Here is a 22903-nt window from a genome sequence, read left to right as displayed (position 1 = left end):
TTCTCTAATTTAGCATCCAGCACATGGTCTATGAAGTCATTACCATGAGAAGGGGGGGCAAAGCAGGCCATCTCATTCTAATTACTACCTCCTTTAAGATTAGGTAGAAATTCCTAAAAATAAAAATGTAAAAGTAGTTGACAATTACATAGCTTAAATTCATTTTTCTAGGAATTAGGCAATATTATACCAGAATACTAGCATTTTAAACAGACTGAAATATAAACAGCATGATGTTAAGCCAACCTAAGAAATCTGTTCTAATAACCAGTTTTGCTAACAACATCAAGCCAGGTTTTTTTACAGAATCAATTACTGAAACTTCCACGTATCTACCTTATCACAAACTGTCACCAAATCTGAAAATTAACATCTATGTCCATGAATATGAAATTTCTAAATGTGGGGACTAAATATTAGAGGGCACACACTGTCATGAATGATTAAAGTTATAAACCTAAACCTAAGTGGTAAACACCCCATCTAATACTAACTAAAAAAGTTCTATTTAAGTCTTAGCTCCTTATCAGAACATAGAATTCTGACCAAGTCACATATAACCTTAATTCATTGAAAGGAAGTCTCACCCAAACTAAGCCAAAATTATACAAAATACAAAGCTCCACATTCGGAAGACACGTCTAAATCCCAAACTAAAATTATATCTTCTCCCCTCAGCCACAGGAAGGGTTGCAATTTCAGAAAAGAAACGAAGTAAGGTGACTAGAACTCCCAACACCCTGGGGAAATGGTAATCCTGGAATATCGCAACTGCCCATCTCAAACATACTGAATCACACACAAATACAGTGTGAATATTTCAGTGAATTTGCTTACTCCTATACACTATTTATTCTTGACTACTTCCTTATAAATTATTCATTCCATAGATTATGTGGAACTTTTGGCTTCCCTCTGCCATTCAGTTTATTTTGAGTGATGTCCAACTTTCCTTCACCCTTTCAGTCATATCATGTGTACATGGATAAAAACTGATTCAAATGGTATCCAAACCCAAAAAATCAGGAAGATAATTTGGTGGGAAGAAAAAATATGATATACTTTAAAAAACCTAAGATAATTTGGCAAGTCCCTATTGTTTTATTTGTGTTGTGGCTGCTTTTCTTCAGTCATAAATGGTAGTAGGCTATACCTCCCACTTCCTGAAAACCAACTCAGATTGCCTGAGAAAGTTAGCAATACCTGAACTGATCAGAGACCAAAACTACAATTCCCTTCGGATGACAACCATCAATGCTTGCGCAATGCAGAGAGGTCACAGTTCTGTCTGCCAGCAACATTAACAGACAACAAACAAACTGGATCCGTGGCCTAAGGAGTCTGCAAACTGGAAACCAAGGAGAACCCAAAGTGATATGAGACAAGTCCAAACGTTCAGATTAGGAGATAAATTTTCATTATTTGAGCCATGTCCTTGATTAAAGTGAGACTAAAAATGAGTTTTCTTATAAAGCAAGCAGAATACTTTCACTAACTGTGAAAGGAAGATGTTTCAGACTGAAAAGAGATCGAGTTGGATTTATACAATGCCTCTCCTCCTAATGAGATAAAATATATAAAGGTTTTACATTCGTTAATTGGGTTTTACTTTAAATCAATTATAGCTGACTAGAATGTACCCTTTTTAAAGAAAAAACATGATCTGTGAAATGATAGGTGGTTAGAAAGAGTATCTGGTGAAAGACATTTTGGGTGGAAAGCTCTTGTGAAAAAGGACCATGTTTAATGTTATTTTAGACAAGTTTTATTGTATTGGGGCAATAGTTTATACATATATAGGTAATAAGTAAATAAAATATTTAATTAATCTAATATGTTCCTACTATGATAACAGGCTTTGAATTAAATCAGTCATCTTTCTAAATATTCTAGTTCTTCTATTAATATTTGCTTTATTAGGCTTGACCAAAAGGCAACATTCTGATTTTCATACATTCAAATGAGTAGTGTTCCTTCCCTTTAGGTAGTAGCTCTGTAAATCCACACTTTAATTACTGTGATATTTTATAGTTCAAAGAATTTTTGAAAGTCCTAACTGGGACCTCCTTTCAGAGTTGTAAAATATTGTTTTAATCCAAACAAAGTCTGATTAGGATGGGTATGATTTATGTACTTTGAAAACGGACTTAGATAATTTAAGAGTTCCAAAAATATTTGAGAACTATCAACTGTAGTGGTGGGAAAACCTAAAAGCAGCACTACAGTTTTCTAAGATGAGTGTACTGTGTAAATACCCAAACTCTGGTTTATATGCCAACCACTTTCTTTTCTTTTTTCTTTACTTTAAAGCTCTCCACCTTTATTGGAATCTTCAATCTTCCAAATCTTTTTCTGTAATGACACTAGTTTAGTTCTGGCCATGTTGAAAGAATATGGGGCCTCCCCCAATCTCCATTTGTGAAACTTACATATAAAACTATACCTATTTGGGGAAAAATAATACCTCCAACATACAGCTTCGTTGCTCTGTAGCCTTTCATAAGTATTATCTCATTATATACTGCCGTTCACTATTGTGAAGAAGGTAACATTATTTCCTTATTATAAATTAGTAAGAGATTCAAAAGGGTAAACAGATTAATTATCCATGATTACAAAGATACTGCATAGGCAATACTGCATAGGGGGCCTGAATTAGGTTTTAAGACAAATTTTACTTTAAGCACCACAATGGACACTGTAAATTTGTACCAATAAGAAGTACAAATAAATACTTATTAACATAGCTTCTAAGTAGGTAAGATACCGGAAAGCACAGCTATTATTTAATATCTCCTGTTTATATCTTAATTACCCTTGATTCATCAAGGTAAGCATTTCTACCAAACCTCTGGAATCAAAAGTTATACTTCTTTGGGAAAGAACAACTGGGACATCTTTCTAGTTTTCGCTTGTCTTCACCCTACTTATCTTCTTGAATATTTGTTAATTTTGGGCAAAACTCATCATCATGATTAATAATTTAAAAACAAGAAGTCTAATAGGATAGCTCCAAGTTCTACAACAGACGAGACTTCTGCTGCTACAGGACTTTGGTTTTCACTCCTTTATTAAAACCTCGTTTCTGGGGGGTGCCTGGCTGGCTTAGTCAACAGAGCATGTGACTCTTGATCTCAGGGTTGTGAGTTCAAGTCCCCACACTGGGCACAGAGATTACTTAAAAAAAATAATAAATTAAGAACTTCATTTCTGAATTTAAGAAACGCCACTTATAGACACTTTCCATAAAAAGAATAACTGCAGATTAGGAAAATCTAAGTGGAGCTATCCATTACATAGTTGCTAACATAAAAGATTAAATTTTAAAATGTTAGGATCATCAGGTAATATTTCCTAAGAATACCTAAGAATGCTAACAGATAAAAATAGGAGTAATGCCTGGACAAAGAGTTGACCCAAAATAAGAAACTGTACATCTGCTATATATAAAGCATTCGTTTCTTGTGAGACAAATGCCAGTGAAACTAATTTGCAGTCTCAGAGGAAGAAGCCAAAAAATGAAGAGGGACTGAGAAATCAGCACTCTGAGGAAGTGAAGTCACATACCCTGAAGAATGTAAGGCTGGAAGAAAACTGGATGACCATCTTGAAATGCACGAAAGGACAGGGTATAGGTAGTGCTAAATTATAATCCATCTTCACTAAGGAAACAATGGCTCACTCAAGTCCAGTCAAGCAGGGTGCCCTGAGGCGGCATAAGAGCCAAATTCTAAGCTGTATGGATAATCCAAAGCTCCTCCTTTAAAAAGGCTCCTGTGTCAGGTAACATGCCCACACACTAACATATAGAAAGGGACTGTCCTATTCAAAACACTAAAGGAAGTTGTTCAGGTAAGTCAACATCTGGCTCTGCTACTTTGTGTGACAAGGAACACAAGGGAACAAATTATTTCTGCTGCTCCTTGAAGACTGAGGCAATGTCACCTGGATGGTCTCAAGGAAACAAGAGACAGGAGTAGAGCACCTGGCCTCCCCTTTGGGTACTACTAACATCTGGAAAAGCAGGTAACTGAGGAAGGACAGATTTATGTATTGAAACAGTAATGTTATGGGTAACTCAATATTTGCACTAGTGAGGCTTTTAAAATTTTTTAAAGAGTGTTGAAAAGTCATATTAGAGAAAAAAGACCTTGGAGGCTAATGCTAAGGAATGCAGTACAATCTTTCTAGATAGATTTTTCAAGTAGCAAACAATATTTCTAGGATAACAAGATAGTCCTTATAATGCTAGAATTCTAGGAAGAATCTTCAGTGTATGTTTTATAACGTAAATAAAACAATATTGCTATTAATTTAAAACAAAAGCAGCAATTTGAACATCAAGGATCATATTACATATCATCTGAATATATTAATGATTACTTCCAAGCAGGAAAATTTAGTTATTGATGTTTTGGAGGGATTTACATAAAAGAAATTTAAAAACATCCAAAATCTTCCCAGAATATACCAACAACCTAAAATATGATTAAATCTACTTTTGAAATTCAGTGTACCCATGGGTAATCACCATACATATGTACAGAAATAAAACAAAAAAATCTAATCATGAGCACTCTTCCCTCAACAAGCAATCAAATTGCCTGGGCAGAGAAAGCAAAAATTGTGGTATAACCACAGGTTTAAGGATGGGGTCATATGTAGGGAAAATAGAATCCAACACAATTTATCAGAGTTTAATGAAACTTGAAAAGTATCCAACTCCATGCAAGCAATAACCAAAGCAGCAGATCAGATGGAAGCCAAAATGTTTTTGGTGCTTGAGAAATGCAAGGTTTTTACAATATGGGCTAATAAGAGACTGTTACAGGTTTTTTGTTCGTTTGTTTTGCTTTGTTTTGGGAGGGGAGAGATATCAGTCTCCTCTCAGAGATGCAGACAGTTATGGACTCTCCTTTTATTTTTTTTTTTAATTTTTTTTTCAACGTTTTTTATTTATTTTTGGGACAGAGAGAGACAGAGCATGAAAGGGGGAGGGGCAGAGAGAGAGGGAGACACAGAATTGGAAACAGGCTCCAGGCTCCGAGCCATCAGCCCAGAGCCTGACGCGGGGCTCGAACTCACAGACCGCGAGATCGTGACCTGGCTGAAGTCGGACGCTTAACCGACTGCGCCACCCAGGCGCCCCTGGACTCTCCTTTTAAAAATATATATACCCAAAAGGTTTTAGATAAAAATAAGGCATTCCTAACATTCTCAAAATCGTTCAGTCTGCAATCCCTAACTTTAAAAAGGAGTAACTGCAAGTAGGTAAACAAGGGCTCTAAATTAAAAACATCTCAAGAAGAGTTAAGGATAGGAGGCAGGGGCTGGGGAGGTGTGTTTAAAGAGAATAGCATTTGTTGAGCATATACTATATCCCAGCATTATCCAATAGAAATATAGTATGAGCCACATATGTAATTTTAGTAGCCACATTAAAAAGTAAAAAGAAATGGGTGAAATACTAAATTTTATTTAACCCCAAACAGCTAAAATGCTACCATTCTAACATTTAATTGATGTATAATTTATTAGTCAGCGAAACATTTTCCACACTAAGTTTTCAAACTCTAGTGTGTACTGTATATTTAAAGCACATCTGTGGTGACTAATCACAAAATCATACTGGTTTATCTGGGACTCAAGGTGTTTCCTGGGAGACAGGTCTTTCACTGCTGGAACTAGTTCAGTCCTCAACAAACCGGGACAATTGGTCACTCTAGTATCTCAATTTGGACCAGCCACATTTCAAGTGCTCTCTAGCCACATGTGTTTAGTGGCTACAGTACTGGACTACTATCAAGCATGGCACAAAGGTTATTTCATTTAGTATTCATAACACACCCAAGAAATGAAGGCTGTTAGTTTCCAAAATACAGAGGAAGAAATAGGCACAGGTTGTGTGTCATAGTCACACAATTAAAAAAACAAAAACACAAAGTCACACAACTAAGGCCATGGTGTAGGGCAATCTAGTGGCAAGGCTGGGGTATCCGAAATGAGAAGCTATGAGAATATGAGAAAGTTTCAGAAAGGCAGACAAGGGAAAACGTGGGTAGGAACTGAGGGGAAAAGACAAGAGGCAGACAAATAGTGTGGAAGAGAGGTACCCCAAAATCAATGAAAAGGGTAGTGCAGTTTACGATAGCACAGGAAAAAGAGAAAGCGTGTGGAGTACCAAGTGTCTCACTTAAGAGGGCAAAAAAAAAAACCAAAACAACAAAAAAACAAAAAAACAAAAAACCCATCACCACCACCAACAAAAACGAAGAGGAGTAAGGGAGGGAAGGATAAGAGGTGGGGGCCCGGAAAGTTAAGAGCACTGGCTTAGGAGTCTGAGGATCTGGGGGGCGAAGGGGAGAACCTAAATTAACAGCGGCAGCTAATGGCATAGTCTTCACTACTTCATGGGTCAGACATCTGTCATCCCCATTTCACAATGGGAGGTGACTGAAGAGATAACCAAACCGCGAAGGCTGCCCCTGCGCCCCGAGGCCGGACGGGGCCTGGGCCGGAGTCCAGAGAGGAGGCCACGCCGCCCGCCGCCGCCACCGCGGGAGGCAGCGGGGCCTACCTGTGCAGCGGCGGCAGGTCCTGCGCGTCGCTGGCCGGGTCGGGCGTGTTGGGGATGACCCCCAGGATAGTACTCTGCAACGACGTGCCCTTGAGCAGGCGGCTCCGCACCAGCTGCAGGTTGCGGGCCGAGTCCACGCTGGTGCGCATGGTGGAGCCGGGCAGCAGCACGCCCTCGTGGGTGAGCAGCAGCGGGAGGCGGCTGGGGATCTGGATAGGGCTCACCGACGACATGGCGACGGCTATTCGCGCTAGGGGGGCGTCAAAGGGAGCAGGACGCGGCGACCGGCACTAGCCCCACCGCCCCAGCCAAAGCTCCCAGCCGTCGGCGCGCCTGCGCGCCGCTGCTTCCGGCTCCGCCCTACGGCCCGCCCCCGGGCTCAAACCCCCGCAGCATCGCACCGCCCCCTCCCGGAGTCGCTCGGCTGGTGCGCGGCGTAAGTGTACAAAGAGAGGCGCACTACAGCCCCGTGAGACCTTCGCTCTCCAGGCTTGCTCTAACAGTCTCTCCTGAGGCTCAGCCACAGGGCTGTCCCCGGTGTTGAAGCTAGAGAGAAGATCGTGTTTAAATTGTATCTACTTGAAATGTTTTTAATGTTTCATTCGAATTGGTATTAGATTTTTTTAAACGTTGCAATAAAAAGTTCCCACCGTTCACTTATAATAATCAGAAAATTAACATCACTGTTATCTAATGAGTAGAGCTTATACAAATTTTGCTAGTTTTATCACTTATGCCCTTTTTCTGGTCCAGGATCCCAGAAAAATCACTTTTCATTTAGTTGTGATGTCTCCTTAAATGTGTGTGTGTGTGTATATATATATACACACACACACATATATATGGATAGATAGATATATCTGTATCTATCTATCTATATATATATATTTCTTTTTTCTTTTAAAACCGTGATACTTTTAAACAGCATTGGTCCATTATTTTATAAAATGTCCCTCAATTGGGGTTTATCTGATGTTTTCTTGGGATCAACATTATACATTTTTTTTTGCAGAAAGACTACAGAAGAGATGTGGCCTTCTTGGTGATACATGATGATTGAAATGTATTATTAATGGTGATTTTAACTTTGATTACCTGGTAAAGGTGATATCTGCCAGGTTTCCCTATTGTAAGTTAGCATTTTTCTCTTTATAAGTAATAAATATGTTGTGGGGAGTTAATATTATGTGTATTAATTGGAATTCTGTAAGAAAAAGCTGCACATCTCCCTCATTATTTACCTATTCAATTTTTTTATGTTTGTAGGAGTTCATGGATTTTTGTAATGGATTATAACCCAGTAGTATCATGTGTTTCATTGCTTGAATTGTTTCAAATTTGGCCATTAGGAGCCTCTTCATGTTGGGATTTTACTTGGGTTTGGCTGTAGGTTGCAGATGGAAAATTTTCCCTGACTATGAAGTCCAGCACTGCTCTTAGAATCCAAGAGAGAATTGAAATTTCATTCAAATCAACAAACATTCACAGAAGAACTGCTAAGTGCAAGGCCCTGGGCTAACTGTGGAGAGTATGACATAAGACAGGTTTATACCCTCACGCATCTCTCGGCCAGGGGGACAGCCCCATAGAAGACTGAGTGTGATACAGGGCAGGTGGAACTGTATGTTTCTGTGTAAGCCGCAGATAAGGGAAAGGAGAAGGCAGGTGTACAGGCTGCTATGGTGGAGACAGAAATGCAGGAACTTGAACACTCCTGCCCACAGCTCTTTCTTTGACATTATCCTACCTTCTTTCATACACTCACTAAGCAATATTAGAATACCTACCAGGTACTAGATTCTACTTTAGGTGCTGGGGATACATCAGTGAACAAGACAGACAAGGTTACTGTTTTCATGGAGTTGAACTTCTAGTGAGGGAAACAAACAATAAGCAAGGAGAATAATTTCAGATGGTGATAAATCCTTTAGATGGTTAGAGAAGGGCTTTCTGGACAGATGACATTTCAACTGGGCCCCATGCTTGGAGAGGTAGCAATGCAAACCTCAGGGGGTGAGGGTCCAGGGGGTGCTGTTTCAAGGCCAAAGAAGCAACACAAAGACTTTGTGGCTGGAATGAATTTTGGATATTTGCAGAACCTTCTCCTGAAATTCAGTGAGAGTGAGGGTTTGTGGTATGGATAACAGAAGTGGGCAGGGTCAGGAGGGCAATGTAAGAGGAAAAAGATTCGTTAGGGAGTCTAGAAAGAAGTCAAGGCCTTACTCTAAGCCTGACATAAGCCACTGGCAGTTCCAAGTTGCAGAATAACTTTTCCAGTTTATGTTTTCGAGAGACCATTTTGGCTGCTGTATGCCGTCTGTGAACGCTCCGAATTTTACCCATCAAGTTATACTCCTAATTATACAGAATCCTATGAAGATGGTTGTGAGGTTTATCCCACTCTATTAGAATATGCTCAGGATTTTTTTTGAATCATTGGACAGAGAAGCCTGGCAGTTTTAAACTGAAATTAGGCAGTTTGCAGAGACCCTGAATGGCTGGGTTAGATTTTTTGAGGCTCTTAGGGTTTTAACAAAGAAATTTAAAAACCATCTGATAAACTTTGTGATAAATATCTCAGACACTTATGTTTAATGCTTTTAACTTGCACACATATACTCCTACCCCCATAACAAGAATAACACACAAAATTGGTATTCTATTCACATAATCACTGAATTTATCTTTTTAAAAAAAGTTTATTTATTCTGAGAAAGAGAGAGAGCATGTGTGAGCAGGGTAGGAGCAGAGGGAGAGCCAAAGAGAATCCCAAGCAGGCTCTGCGCTGTTGTTGCAGAGCCCATCTTGGGGCTTGAACTCACAAACCAAGAGATCATGGCCCTGAGCCAAAATCAAGAATTGGACACTTAACCGACTGAGCCATCCAGGTGCCCCAAGGATTTTTCTTTTTAAACAAATTCACACTGAACTATAGAAACTGCAGTGGGAATAGGTCCATGTTTAAATTGCTTGTTTGATGAATATTTTCTTTTAATCTTATGATTATATTCCTGTGATGGATGTGTCAGCCCACCTGGGAAAGCATCAGGACTCTAAATGTGAGGTCTTTAGTGACTTTGTGGCTTTCCTGGCTCCTTCTTTGAAAGACTCTACATCTACATTGTTTATTTATCTATCAAAATATTTATTTATTATTTTTAAATGTTTTAATGTTTATATATTTTTGAGTGAGACAGAAGAGCATGAGTGGGGAAAGGGGCAGAGAGAGAGAGGGAGACACAGAATCCGAAGCAGGCTCCACTCTCTGAGCTGTCAGCACAGAGCATGACGCAGATCTCAAACCCACGAACCATGAGATCATGACCTGAGCTGAAGTTGGATGCTTAACCTACTGAGCCACCCAGGCACCCCTCCATCAAATATTTATTAAGCATCCACTGTATGCTGAGCACTGTACACTAGATTCACAGATACATCAATGAACAGACAAACACGGTCCCTGGTTTCAAAGAGCTTGCATTCTAGTGAGGTAGACAGAAAATAAATAAGCCAACAAAGAAAGAAATGGCCATTTCAGAAATTGATAAGTAAGGGAAATGTAATAGGAAACTATGTAGAAGGTGATAGGAGGAGGACTTCAGTGTTCAGTAGGGAGGTCTGGCAAGGTTACTCCCAGGAGGTGGTGTTTGACCTGAGACTGGAATGGTGAGAATGGACCAGCTCTGTGAGGAGCTGGAAGGAGAATGTTCTTGGTAGAGATTAGGACTGGTGCAAACATCAAGGTGGGGAAGTGCTTCCTAGTTGCTGGAACAGAGGAGAAGGCCAGGCACTGGGATGTGGGGATTCAGCAGCTGGGAAGATTTCCTCCAGAAGCTATTGGAACTAGCAAAAGGGAATAAACCTTGGGGCAGAGAAAGTTGACTAGCACAGGGTGTGAATGGACTGGAAAAGAGAGGTATAGGAGGAAGGTCTAATCATCTAAACCTCTTTGGGGCCTGGCTTGCAGGTGCCTCTGCTCCTTTCCTTGGGCACTTCCCTTACCCACTGGTGTATCCTCTGGCCTTAGACACTACATCCTGCTGGGTATGTGGGAAGCACAATGAGGAAGTTAGTGAGTTCCTCCAGAAAGCTCTTGCCACAGGTTACCTTGCTGCTCTGCCCCCCCCCCCCCCCGCCACTGCCTTGTTCCCAAACTGTTTCATCATATGCAAATGGCCCATGTCTAAACCAAGTTCGTAATCATGACTCTCCCATTCCCCCAAGAAATGGGGAGAATACAGGGCTGGAAACATCTGTTTCCTCTCTGTTTTTATTCCCATCACATCCTGGTCCCTACCCTGACCACAGTGGTGGTCTTGCCACTAATCAGAGTGAATATGCTTCCACTCTGGTTCTTCCCAAGAGGAAATTGGGAGGCCAATGAATTCTCAAGGACTGCCAAAGAAAGTTCTGGAGGGAATTCCGCCTGGCCAGTCAAGGAAGCAGAGGTGGACCTCATCACATTGGAGGGTGGCCCATGCTAATGTGTGGCAGAGGTCCAGTTACGTTAGGATGAACAATTTGTGTTCTGCAAACATATATCCATTGTACACGTTTGCATTTCATTAATTTCCATTTGGTTTACTTTTCCCTGTTTTTAGTTTCCTGGACAAATGCTGTGTAGAAAAGGGTCACACCTTTGAAATCCTCAGTGTATCTCTCTGCAGGTGTTTAAAAATAAAACAGATTGGCAGATCATACTAAGCAGAAAGGTGACAGAAAATCTGATTTATTTATTTGAGAACATGGTTCTTAGAGACCAAACAAAGAAATTAGGTGTGACCCTTTTCATACATCTTGATATTTCATTTTGCTCTTACTTATTAACATAAAGCAAAATGTCGAGCTGCATTCATGTTGGAACTACGCTCATTCACCAATTGCAATGGTAGCTTGGTACAGACACAAACATTTATTGGCACGCCAATGATGCAGCCCCTTGCCAGCTCATGACTTGCAATCTAGAATTTGTTGCCTCCACTCCCTGCCTCCTGCCATTCCCTCCCCTGGAAATCTTTAGGTAGTGAATGAACTGTACTGCAATACACTGTGGTCTGATCCACAGGGACTTCTATTGAATTATACCAATTTTACTGTAATGTGTCTGTGTTCCAGGCTGGTTCATGGCAGCCAGAAATCTTGTTTCTTCCCAGAGTCTTAAACAAATTGTCTGACACTCTCTCTTACCCAAAACATGTCCTTCTCTCTCTTTGTTCATTTCCATCATCCCTGAGAAGATTCACTTATAGCGTCACATGGCAAGTATATCTCATACCCTGATGCCCCCCGTCTGGGGACCCTGTCTTGCATGGTCTCTAGCAGAATTCCAGAAATGGAATCCACCAGTTCTGGTTGTGATTTGCTGAAAGGAAGTGGGATGGGAGGGAATGGAATAAAGGCGTTTGGAAAATTCTTCTCCCAAGACTGGGTAGTGTGCAAGTCTACTTACTCGAAGCACAATCCAATATTTCAATGTCAAGAGCTGTATCTGAACCCTAAGACAGTCTCCATAATTTGCAGGATCCAGTGCCAAATGAAAATGTGGGGCTCCTTGTTCCAAATTATTAAGGATTTCAAGAATGTGACAGTAGAGCCTTAGCTAAGCCTGGGCCTTTCTGAATATAAGGCTCTGTAAGGCACTGGTCATACCCCATGATGCTGGCCCTGTTGGTCATACTCTGGTCATACCCTGTTATATACTCTCTTTTTCCATTCCTTCAGAAATATTCTTAATTGCCATCCCCTCCCCCAACCCAGGCACATGGGTGTTCTGGAAGTGAGTCACATACTCAGAAAGGTAAAATGGAAAGCATTTTAATATATTTTATTATTTTTTTCTTTTTAATGTTTATTTTTGGGAGAGAGAGACAGAGCATGAGCGGGGGAGGGGCAGAGAGAGAAGGAGACAGAATCCGAAGCAGGCTCCAAGCTGTCAGCACAGAGCCTGATGCGGGGCTCAAACTCACGAACTGCGAGATCATGACCTGAGCTGAAGTCGGATGCTTAACCCACCGAGTCACCCAGGCGCCCCCGCATTTTAATATATTTTTAAAATACCTTGGGTTATTTAAGATTCCTAAATTATGTCCAGCTCCAATCCCCTGATTCTGTGAAAACTGAGAGTCAGAAAATGGCAAAATTGCATTTTTTAAATTTGTTTACTCATCCATTTATCCTTTATTTACTGAGCACCTGCGATCCTTCTAGCACTCTCCCAGTCTCCAAGGATTCAATAGTGAGCTAAACAGACATGTCCCTGTCCTTGTGAGGCTCTCTATTTAGAGCGGGAAATGAACTCTGAACAAATAACGATTCACACAAATATTTAATTACAAACTGGGGTAAGAGAAGAAGCATGGTTCTACGAGCAGGCTTGGCCCTAAGTTGTAGGGTTGGGAGTGGGTGATTAGAAAATGTTTCCCTAAGTGATCTTAAGCCTCAGTAGATGTTTAAAAAGAGGGAGCCATTCCAGGAAGAGGGAGGAACAGGTGCTGTGTCAGTGGCCCAACCTTCTGCATGACCCCGGCACACTCCCTGCAGGGGGATGTCCCCCTCTTCTGACTGCTCAGGGCTGAATCTAAGCTGCTCTTACCTGCTGCCTTTTCAGATTCTCTGATTCTTGGAAAAGAAGGATTGGCAGAAGAGCTGAAAATGACCAGGAAGAGGATATACTGGGTCCCCAGGTCTTCTGGTGGCCTCGTGAATCTTGGCATGGACATGAGCAATGACATGGTTTCAGGACTCAGCTATGTAAGTAGGTCTCCTTTGCATCAAAATACCAGGAAACTGAATTGACAGGGTATTCTCAATGGTCATGAATTAGGTTAGAAAATTTTGTCCCATATTTATTCAACCTTGGTTTCTTTTAATGGATCTCAGGCTTCACAATTAGATGAATTGTACTCCCTGGTCATGACACACCCTCTTGGTCTATCTATCTACCTATACCTATCTATCTATCTATCTATCTATCTATCTATCTATCTATCTATCGCCTATTTATCTATGTATTTACTTATAATAATACAATAAGCACCTGTAAACCCATCAATAACTCACCACCTTGGACCTTAACAATCACATCCAGCTATTGATTTTCTCCCCGACTTCATTCCCCAGCTTTCCCTACCTGAAGTAAACACTGTCCCAGATCTTTTCTCATCAATCCCTTACTATGCTTCTAAAATACTATTATTTATCCTATATGAAGTCCTAAAGACAATATTCTTTTTTATTTTAGTTGTTTCCCACTTTATCAATTTCTAAAAATGTTTATTTTTGAGAGAGAGAGAGAGAGAGAGAGAGAGAGAGAGAGAGACTGAGCACAGGCAGGATAGGGGCAGAGAGCGAGAGATACAGAGTCCGAAGCAGGCTCCAGGTTCTGAGCTGTCAGCACAGAGCACGATGTGGGGTTCGAATCCAAGAACTTGGAGATCATGACCTAAGCTGAAGTCAGCCACTTAACTGACTGAGCTACCCAGATGCCCCTGTTTCCCACTTTATCAAAAGGGTCACATGTAATGTTGGGGCTTACTTTCTTACTTATTGATTTCTTTTTGGTAGGTTTACTCTCAGAGGGCAACTTGGTCTCACATTGTGTGGGTGACTAACTATAGCTCCCTTTATTCTTGTCTACACTGTGTACCACAGATAAAAAAATGGGGAGGTAGAGTGACCTGTCCAGAGGCACCCAGTGAATGTAGGGCATACCCAAGGCTGGGACTCAGTTGTCCTAACTCCTGGCCCACTGCTTATTCCCTACCCAGCAACCTTTTTTTTTATTTAAAAAAAATTTTAAATCTTTATTTATTTTTGAGAGAGACAGACAGACAGAGTGTGAGCAGGGGAGGGAAGAGAGAGAGGGAGACACAGAATCTGAAGCAGGCTTCAGGCTCTGAGCTGTTAGCACAGAGCCTGACTCAGGGCTCGAACTCATGAACTGTGAGATCATGACATGAGCCAAAGTTGGATGCTTAACTGACTGAGCCACCCAGGCACCGCTCTTTTATTTTTTTCTTTAAATTGAGGTATAATTGATGTGAAACTTACTAGTTTCAAGTGTACAACATTTATTCAATATTTACATATAGTGCAAAAAGGTCACTACAATATTACTTCCATCATCACATATAATTACAAACTTTTTTCTTGTGATGGGAAATTTTAAGATCTACTCCTTACCAGCTTTAAAACATACAAGGCAGTATTATTAACTGTATCAACCATGCCATACATTATAACCCCATGACTTATTTATTTTATAACTGAAAGTTTGTGTCTTTTCATCCCCATCACCCATTCTGCCCACACCCCACCCCTGATCTGTTCTCTGAGCTCTTTGTTGGTGTTGTTTTTAAGTTCCACATATAAGTGAGATCATACAGTGTTTGTCTTTCTCTGACTCTAGCAGCTGGATGTGGAAAGATCCATCATCCGTGGGTGGCCAACACTCCAGGACAGTATGAGGTCAGGAAACTGATGCTCTTTTGGTTTTTCTTTCCCAAGAAGACTTACACCCTAGAAGACAGCCCCTGGAGCCAGCAGGTGAGGAAGCCTGAGACACGAGGGACAGCAACAGAGCTCCATTGGGGGAAGTATGATGCTGCCTGGAGAACCATGATTCCCTTCCGTCCCAAGCCACAGTGAGTTCTGAGGGGGAGGTGAGGGGCAGTACCCATTATGACAATGTTCCTCAGACACAAACACATACATCCCTCCCAAAGATGTCTGAACATTCATGTCACCACCACAGCCAAATAAGTCTAGAGCAGCCTGAGGCACATCAGAAGGCAGAGTCAGATCATTCATTCATTTATTCTTTCATTCATCTATTTACTCATCCAACAAAGATTCATTGAGAACCTACCAGACACTGTGCTAGACCTCAGAGGAAAAGTACTAAGCAAGGCAGACATGATTCTTGCCCATCATAGACCACGCATTGGGGAAAAAGACAATAACAAGTAAACTCGTAAATAAACATGTGGTTACAAGCTGCTTGAAGACAGTGCTATGAAGTTTGGGGGAGGGGGGAGGTGGGCGGTGCTGAGGGACATTGAAACAGTGACAACTTGGTAGGTGCTTGGTACTTAAGCTGTGCTCTGGAGGATAAACATGATTTTACCAGGCCAAAGTAAAAGAAGGATGATCTGAGCAGAGGGAACAGCATGTGCAAAGGCCTGGCCTTGAGGTGAAAGGAATACAACATGATGTGTCCAGGAACTGAGGAGGCCAGCATCACTGGAATCATGTGTGATGATGGGCATGGCATGAGATGAGATTGCAGAGGGACATAAGTCTCCACAGGGCACATTAAATATGTTAGTCTTCATTCTAAGAGAAATGAGGAGCTGTTAAATGCCCTATGATGGTACCCTTAAACTTATGAGTTAAAGAAATTCAATGTATCCTTCTCCAGTAAATCAAAGTTTAAAATAACCATTCCCAAATGTCTTTCTGACTTCTACAATCTTGCTTTCAGGGTTCTGCACAGAATCAGGTACATATTCATTTATTCATTGTCTACGGAATTTATTAACATTCTTCTAGAATGATTCTAGAATCATCCTAGAATTGCCACAAGGACACTGTTTTGTATTAACAATCCCCTCTTCTCTCTCACATGTTTGCTAAGATTTTATCAACGAACTGGAGTTGTTTTCCTATTTTTTTGAAAACCTGAGCTCCCATCACCACATCACTCCCACTGAATTGCTCTTATCTCCACCAAGAATAAATAATGTGAGTGCTTAAGTGTGCCCAGGCAGCCTCATTGAGAGAAACATTCTGCTTCTACCAGACCTTGGGCATAGTGGCACCAGCTCATAGATTCTTGCCCTTTCTCTGCAATCACACATGGCCCCACGTATCTAGTGATACCTGGTACAGACTCCCACCTTCCTAGCCCCTTCTCTCTCCAGCATGTAGACAAAGGTGTGGCTAGCCTTGCCCAGAATGCACAGCCTCCGGGGCTGGTGGGTGGTGAGGCTGGGAAGGGCCAGTGAGTGAAGAAGAGGGTGTAGCCCAAAACAAAACAAAAGCATCCCGTGCGTTTGGCATTTTGTATTCTCATCTCTAGCCCCAAGTCTTTTTTTTTTTATTGAATTTTCTTCATATTGAAACATACAGCATTAAAGGCAACTTTGGAAAAAAAGAAGTAGAAATTATATACAATCCCAACACCCTAGTTGAATCATTATTTCTGTATTTGTGAATCATTTCCAGGAATATGACCTTGTCATTCTAGTTTATTTACTTTTTATTCCATTTTTTATTTTTGTGAAAATTACATAAGCAAAATATAGAAAACATGAAACAGTGAGAATCTCTTTTCTTTTATCTTTACCAATTCTAATCCCTTTGTCAAAGTCAACCACTATTAATAATTTGAAATAAATGTATGTATACATATATAAATGTGTATATATAAAAATGTAAATGCACATGTACATATAATACATAAGTATGTAAAATGTGCATATACATAAATATATAAATGTGTATATACAATTGTTAATAGTGGTTGACTTTATATATATAGTTTTGTCTGCTTTCTCTCATTTCTTCCTTTTTTAAAGTTTATTTATTTATTTTGAGAGAGAGAGAGAGAGAGCACATGCATGTTGGGTAGGGGCAGAGAGAGAGGGAGAGAGAGAATCCCAAACAGGCTCTGTGCTGTCAGTGCAGAGCCTGATGTGGGGCTTGATCCCACAAACCCTGAGATCATGACCTGAGCCAAAATCAAGATTCAAATGTTTAAGTGACTGAGACACCCAGGCTACCCCTTCCTTTTCTTTTTTAATGTTTATTTATTTTTGAGAGAGTGAGCATGTGCGTGTCAGTGGGGCAGGAGCAGAGAGAGAGGGGGGGACAGAGGATCCAGAGCAGGCTCTGTGCTAGTAGCACAGAGCCTGATGCAGGGCTCAGACTCACAAACCGTGAGATCATGACCTGAACTGAAGTCAGACACTTAACTGACTGAGCCACCCAGTTGGTTTTTTTATGCAAGTAAAAATACTTTTTACTTTTTTTAATGTACATAAAAATATGATAAATTTCTTGACCCACAAGTGGCCTTTTTTTCCTTTCTTACTATGCTCAGAGCTCATTTCATGTTCTACATATAGGTCAACTCTATTTGTGGACGCTTGTGCATTGTTTTCCACATATGGGTATACCCTATTTCTTTTCTTTCTTTTTAAGTCATTCCCCTAATAATAGGTGTTTTTGTTGTTTCTGTTTTTTTTTAATTATTTTAAGTTTATTTATTTATTTTGAGAGAGGGAGAGTGCACACAGCAGGGGTGGGCAGAGAAAAAGAGAAACAGAATCCCAAGCAGGCTCTATGCCAGGGCTCAAACTCAAAAACTGTGAGATCATGACTTGAACCGAGATCAGGAGTTGGATGCTCAACCAACTGCACCACCCAGGCACCCTTGTTGTTTCTGGTTTTTAACTATCACACATAATAGAGTAATAAAAAAAAAAATGCTTTTTTTTTTTTTTTGTACATCCAGATGACCACACTGTGCTTTTTACATAGTATATAATTCATTCCTGCAAAATCTTGCCCTTGGCTTAATTTTATGTCTTTACAGCCCTTATCATATGGGCAACTATATGACCTGTGACCTCTCTGCTAGGTTTCCTTCCCCTCAGCCCATGGATGATGCTGGCCTCTTCTCCTACTTCACGTTGTCATGGCTCACCCCACTCATGGTCCTAGGTTTGCAGAGACGCTTAGATGAGAACACCATCCCCCAGCTGTCGGTCCATGATGCCTCAGACAAAAATGCTAAAAGGTAAAGTCTTATTGGACAAACCACTGGGTTGGTTAAAGACCATGTCTTGTGGGATTGGTGACCAAGGATGCTTAAGAGTAGCAGGTAGGGTCAGTCTTCAGACAACCAAAGAATATTGACTCTAGCAAGAGGTCTCACTATACTTTATGAACCCCCTGAAATGGTACTTACTTTATATGTATAGGCTGGAGACCTTTGTCTGGAGCAAGGATTCACATCTTTTACCTGATTTGCCTAAGGGCCCAAGACCCCAAGAAAGTTAGAAATTGCTGCCTATTGTCCCTTTTGCTTTTTCTTCTGGATCAGATGTTTACCTATGTCACTCATCATTAAATTTTGGGTTAGTGACCAGTCTCTCCGAATCCTTAAGTCATCACTAACTAGGTGTGTGGTTAAGGTTCCTACACAACCTACTTCACAAGGTAATGTGAGGATTAAAGGGGGGGGGAACGAATAAACGACTTCAAATGTTCTATACTCATGTTCCTACCTCTAGCTACTTCATGAGAGACACCAGGTAGAGAATCACATTATCCAAATGTGCTCCAGGAAATGGTAGTCCCTGGAGAGCTTCCCAGAAGAGAGCATTCTGCGGTCAAGTGAGTCTGTGAAATGTGGCATACTTATTGCCAGGTCTCAGAGATTTGTTTACAAAGCAAATTAATGTACTCAAGTCACTGAGAAAACAGAAACTGGTTTAACTTTGACCCATTGCTTCTTGGAATTATTCAGTAAAGAAAAAAAAAATCTTCAAGGAACACCAACCTCTTGCATAATGCCAGATGTTGATCAGAATCTCACTGGCTACCCGCTATGATGTCAGGCAAGTCATTTACCCTTTCCAAGACCCTGTGTCTTTATGTGTAAAATAAAGGATTATAAAATTTATCTCATGGTCCTTCACAGAATTGTTGTAAGAATCAAAAGAGATGGTAAATTCAATATGAAGCACCTGGAAAAATGCCTGGTGCATAATAGACAACCAAAGTGTTTGTTTGTCCTTCTGTGACCATTATGAGCACAAGATCTCCTGATCTATGTCTATTCACTTAGGGCTCACTGATTCTGCCATTTTTGTTCTATAACTCACATGAAAGTGTCCACCAATACTTTTTTACAAATCACTCCACTTTGGGATTTTTTTTTTTTAAATAATTATCCACGCATTCACACCTTTACAGAGGCTTCTTTCTCTGTGTTTACCACTGAACCAGCAGGGTTCTGGGGTACATCTTCCCTAGTCCTTCAGGAGAACTACTTTGACTTCTGTGAGGATTTGCTGACAAACTGCCAACCATCAATCGTCACTACCACTCACATCAGCCACAGCAGCAGAGCCACCATTGTCACCACCATCACCTTCATTATTACTATCACAATTTGTATTTCTCATTTGCCCATCCAGCACCTCCCATGACCATTACAAAAGGGTTATGAAGTAAATAGGAAAGATGCGATTTCCCCCATTTACACTTGAAGAAACTGAAAACTCAGAGAAGCAAAATTATGTTCCTTGAATCATAGTTAATGAATGGAGGAGGTGAAGTTTGAAACCATGTCTTTTGAAGATTTTTTTCTTAATTTACCTTAATGTTTGTTTATTTTTGAGAGGGGGGGAGAGGCAGAGAGAGAGGGAGACACAGAATTGGAAGCAGACTCCAGGCTCCGAGCTGTCAGCATAGAGCCCGACACGGGGATTGGACCCATGAACCATGAGATCATTACCTGAGTCAGAGTCGGACGCTTAACCGACTAAACCACCCAGATGCCCCTGAAACCAAGTCTTTTGAATCTGGTAATCATGGTGAGAAATTGATACAGTTGCTAAGAGAGTTGAGAGCAGGCTATGGGGAAACTTGGATTTGTTTAGTCAAAGTGGAACAAACTCCAGAGCTTTTTATCTCTGTGGATTGGGTTACATGTGGGGATAGAGCTGGAATGAAGGGAGGTGGCCCCAAAGTTTGGCCCATGAGTAATGAAATCCTCTAACACATATGGGTGTCATTTTTGCTTTACTTACCTAGGGCCCAGACCCCCCAAGTTATCTGGCCCACACAGATGGGCATGGGATAGGAGAGTTGTTTTATAAATTCAGGGAGGAAAAAGCAGCCTAGAGTTTTGATAGCAGGTGAGGGAAGGTAGGACAGGAAAATTCTCATGATGTTTGTTTCCTTCTGGCTTTAGTCTGGGCACAAGTGTCCGTGGCTATAGGAATGAAGGGTAGAAAGTACTAGAACTGCCTGCCATGAGAGCCTTAGTGACATAACATGCATAAGCAGTGCTGCTCTCAGGCCCTGAGCACAAAAGTTGGCTCTCCATGCTCCTGCTCTGTAAGTAGTCCTGGAGCCCCTGGGCATAGTCCTCGATGTTCTCACTATGGGCAGTGGTCATTGCCTTCCAGAGAGTGGAACATGATGGAGCAGGAGCCAGGAAGGAAAAGGGCACGTGCCAACATGATGATTGCAGCTGAGAGGCTGGATTGTGGATGTGTGGGAGGCATCCTGGGCCACATTAAGACTCTGGAAGCTGTAAGCACCACAATGGCTATTTTCCAGTCACCAGCTCCTGTATCAAATATAATACAAAATAAAAGAGAAATATGAGAGAGTCAACAAAATTCTTAATTTCTGTCATGATAACTTCTTTGATGCTTTCTTGAAACATTGCTTTTCAATTTTTTCCTCCAAAGAAATGTTTTTGGTGTTCTTGTGTTGCTGGTGTCACACAAACAGCCTAGACATCATTCACTCAGATTGGCAAAATAAGGGCACATTTTTATATTTATTTATCTATTTTTTTTAAGTTTCTCTTAAACTTGAGTTAATTAATTAATTAAAATGTTTATTTAGTTTTTGGGGGGGGAGAGGAAAACAGAGAGGGGGACTGAAGATCTGAAGCAGGCTCCATGCTGACAACAGAGAACCTGATGCAGGGCTCGAAATTATGAATCATGAGATTATGACCTGAGCAGAAGTCAGACACTTAACTGAGTGAGCCACCTAAGTGCCCCTAAGGGCACTTTCAATTAGGTGGTCCAACATTGGGTCACCCTTTAGGGGGCTTTGAAATAAGTGGAGGTCATAGTTTTGGGTTTTATGAATCTTAATCTGTGTATAAAAAAAAGAGTGACGTTATTCGAAGTCTTAGGCTATTTCCTCAACTAAACGTATTCCAGGATAACAAAATAGTTGGTGAGATAAAGTTATTTTTTATAGAAAAATTCAAACTACTACATACAGAAGGAATGCCAGAATTAGAAATCACAATTTTGCCAGCACTAATGGAAGTGGATCTAGGCAATGGTCATCAATGATGAGGAATGAATGGCAGTGAATGAGTCAGGCTGATACAACTTAATCCACTGATACCCTGAACATTACTAATAATGGGACAGCTGACCCTGTGTCTTCTAATGTTATGCAAAAGAGGTACACTACATCACCTATTAAATATTTTTGTCAGCTGACCTGAATTCTGAATTTCATTAAGCCTCTAGATCTAAGAATTTAATAGACACAGAGCATAGAAGGTCATATTAGACAAGACAGGGATGTAATCAGTCAAACCCAGAATGTGGGAAATTCTATGGGATAAATGACCCAATTTCTTCAACAAACAAATGGCAGAATGTGCAGAGAAGGGAAAACTGCTACAGGTTAAAATGAGATGCAAGAAATCTATCAGATTTGTCTTTTAAATGCAATGTGTGTGGAATGCCTGGGTGGCTCAGTCAGTTAGGCATCTAACTCTTGATCTCCCCTCAGGTCTTGATTTCAAGGTTGTGAGTTTAAGCTCCATGTTTTGCTCCATGCTGGGTGTGGAGCCTACTTTTAAAAAAATAATTTAATATAATGTGTGGACCTTGTTTGGATCTTAGGCAGACTGACTATAAAAATGTGTTTTTGATGTAATTAGAGAAATTTGAAAAAGACTGTGTATTAAATGCCATTAAGGAATTTTATTAATATATGTAATTAATATATTCATATATAATAATTAATAGCTATAATAATTAATAATCATTAATTAATAACTATTATAAGGTCGCTGTAGGGTTTTTTAAAGGCCTTACTGGAACAGATACATCCTGAAGCATTTGTAGATGAAATGATATGTCTGGGATTTGCTTGAAATTCTCCAGCCAAAAAAAAAAAAAAAAAAAAAGACAAACAGGAAGAGAGAGGAAACACTAATGTCATATATCAATCATTCTTGAAATGGGAATGGGTATTTAGGGAGATTCCCTATGTCCTCTCTACTTTTGTGAGGTTTGAAAACTTCTGTAACAAAGCTCGCAGGCTTGCAAGACATATGACATGTGGGTGACATATGCAAAGAAACTTCACTTGGTTCACTTTTCCTCTTTTCAAGGCTCTGCCTCCTTTGGGAAGAAGAAGTCTCAAAGCATGGGATTGAAAAAGCTTCAGTGCTCCGAGTGATGATGAGGTTTCAAAGAACAAGGGCTATTTTGGATGTATTTCTGTGTTGCTGCTTCTCTGCCATGAGCGTGCTAGGGCCGGTAAGTG

General features: G+C 40.6%; 2 protein-coding genes across 6 annotated transcripts in view; one reads left to right on the top strand and one right to left on the bottom strand.

The window, feature by feature from the left end:
* The window catches only part of LONP2 (lon peptidase 2, peroxisomal), a 104551-nt gene extending 97639 nt beyond the window's left edge, over window positions 1-6912 (bottom strand). The window contains exon 1 of the mRNA XM_040497949.1: window positions 6578-6912. Coding sequence (XP_040353883.1) covers window positions 6578-6810 — 233 coding nt within the window. The 5' untranslated portion in view covers window positions 6811-6912. The remainder of the gene's footprint in view (window positions 1-6577) is intronic.
* Window positions 3247-22903, top strand: part of ABCC11 (ATP binding cassette subfamily C member 11) — a 74528-nt gene continuing 54871 nt past the window's right edge. For 2 of the 5 annotated variants that reach the window (XM_040497948.1, XM_040497945.1), the window contains exons 1-5: window positions 3248-4026; window positions 13185-13327; window positions 15083-15219; window positions 18219-18377; window positions 22749-22896. In XM_040497948.1, coding sequence (XP_040353882.1) covers window positions 13229-13327; window positions 15083-15219; window positions 18219-18377; window positions 22749-22896 — 543 coding nt within the window. In that variant the 5' untranslated portion in view covers window positions 3248-4026; window positions 13185-13228. Of the gene's footprint in view, window positions 4027-13184; window positions 13328-15082; window positions 15220-18218; window positions 18378-22748; window positions 22897-22903 lie in introns of all 5 variants that reach the window. The other 3 variants (XM_040497947.1, XM_040497946.1, XM_040497943.1) reach the window with 3 other exon arrangements.

This window comes from Herpailurus yagouaroundi, unplaced genomic scaffold (genome assembly GCF_014898765.1).
Source record: "Herpailurus yagouaroundi ecotype Mexico unplaced genomic scaffold, PumYag 190, whole genome shotgun sequence".
Lineage (NCBI taxonomy): Eukaryota > Metazoa > Chordata > Mammalia > Carnivora > Felidae > Herpailurus > Herpailurus yagouaroundi.
Note: the sequence above shows the minus strand (reverse complement) of the source record. Positions and strands in the feature narration are given on the sequence as shown.